Source organism: Sphaeroforma arctica (genome assembly GCF_001186125.1).
Source record: "Sphaeroforma arctica JP610 unplaced genomic scaffold supercont1.10, whole genome shotgun sequence".
NCBI classification, from domain to species: domain Eukaryota; class Ichthyosporea; order Ichthyophonida; genus Sphaeroforma; species Sphaeroforma arctica.
Genome location: NW_014040548.1, coordinates 167,243 through 168,628, shown reverse-complemented (window position 1 = coordinate 168,628; position 1,386 = coordinate 167,243). Strand labels below are relative to the sequence as shown.

The window sequence follows — 1,386 nt, the reverse complement described above, 5'->3', positions numbered from 1 at the left end:
ATATATACTACAAAAATACACAAACATAAGAAGCGTCAGAATCAAATCAACGTCCACTCTGATACGCCCACGCATACGATACTTAAAAGCTGAACAACAACATAGGTACCTCATTCCAAAGTGCTTAAACACACCTTGAATCCACAGTCTTCCTTGAACGCCGGATCAGACATCACATAGCTCCATCGAACATTATTCAGCAGCGATGTAGCATCTTCCCTTGAACGACTTTCGCCTGCAGAGACGATCATATAACACTCCGTTGTATCCCAGTCAGTATCCACTGGCAGATATTTAACCACTTGTTTATCTACACCACTATCCGCCGGCAGGTATGGTACTACGCCTTGCGCGCCTTGGAAAGGTGACCTCGCTCCCATTATTATAATAAGTTATGCGTACGTGAAGGTTTATCGGTGACTCGTTTACGTCGATATATCTAAATCTATATCCATATACACATATATACGATATTTACATAGCTACAGGCATCATATTTATAAATTATAAATACTGCGCGATGTAGAGCGTCGAGAGTGTTCAAACTTCAGACTTTCCGAAGATTCGAAAATAGTACCGAACCTTTTATTCAGTTTACCCCCTAAAAACCAAGAGAATACGGCTATTTATTTATTTTATATATGGAACAAATGTATTTTACCACCATTAAAATGTTACAAAACATAAATACTACATATCAAGGATAAACTATTTTGTATTTCTATTATAAAATACATATATAGAGTATTTACGTGGCTGAAACATAGCCATATATGAGTCTGTGACTCTAATATTAGTACATGAATATATCTCATAACCACGCATATATACATATTCTCCAGTGAGGTGTGGACACTTGTCAGGTAACTCAGATCAATGTATAAGAGAGGCACTGAGAGTACCTAGTTGAAGACGGGACAAGCGTAGTCTAGTTCGATATTTAGATATAGAATTTACAATACCTATCATTATGGATAACTCTAATCCATTACTATTAGCGTTGAAAGACGAGCTGGACGATGTGTTGCAAGCATTAGTCACTCGACAGACAATTAACGTCGAGTGGCCCAACTACCCATCGCAGTTAATGTGGAATCTCAATGTGTCACCACAATGGGATTGCATGCTGCTGTACACAGTCACTTTCGAAGAAATATCCAGCCACATGGGCGTTATATTTTATCCTAAGGTAAGTTATATATGGAATGCTGCTTGGCTGTGATTGCAGAATGTTTTTTATTTGTGTGCTTGAATTTTAATATAGAAGGACGTCTACACCCACGGCGAAGCCATATCCATCGTAATCATATTTTTAATGGCAAAATGCGCCATGGTAAATTCTGCTTGAATACTACCAATTTTTGTCATTGCAGCGATATATATATA

The 1,386-nt window shown here is 37.7% G+C and overlaps 2 protein-coding genes across 2 annotated transcripts in view; one reads left to right on the top strand and one right to left on the bottom strand.

Annotated features, from left to right (window-relative positions):
* Positions 1-380, bottom strand: part of SARC_00362 (hypothetical protein) — a gene marked incomplete at both ends in the record, with an annotated part of 2,912 nt that extends 2,532 nt beyond the window's left edge. The window contains one exon of the mRNA XM_014305965.1: positions 135-380. Coding sequence (XP_014161440.1) covers positions 135-380 — 246 coding nt within the window. The remainder of the gene's footprint in view (positions 1-134) is intronic.
* Positions 381-780: 400 nt separating this feature from the next.
* SARC_00361 (hypothetical protein) overlaps positions 781-1,386 on the top strand; it is a 3,237-nt gene continuing 2,631 nt past the window's right edge. The window contains exon 1 of the mRNA XM_014305964.1: positions 781-1,189. Within this exon, the coding sequence (XP_014161439.1) occupies positions 971-1,189 (219 nt within the window). The 5' untranslated portion in view covers positions 781-970. The remainder of the gene's footprint in view (positions 1,190-1,386) is intronic.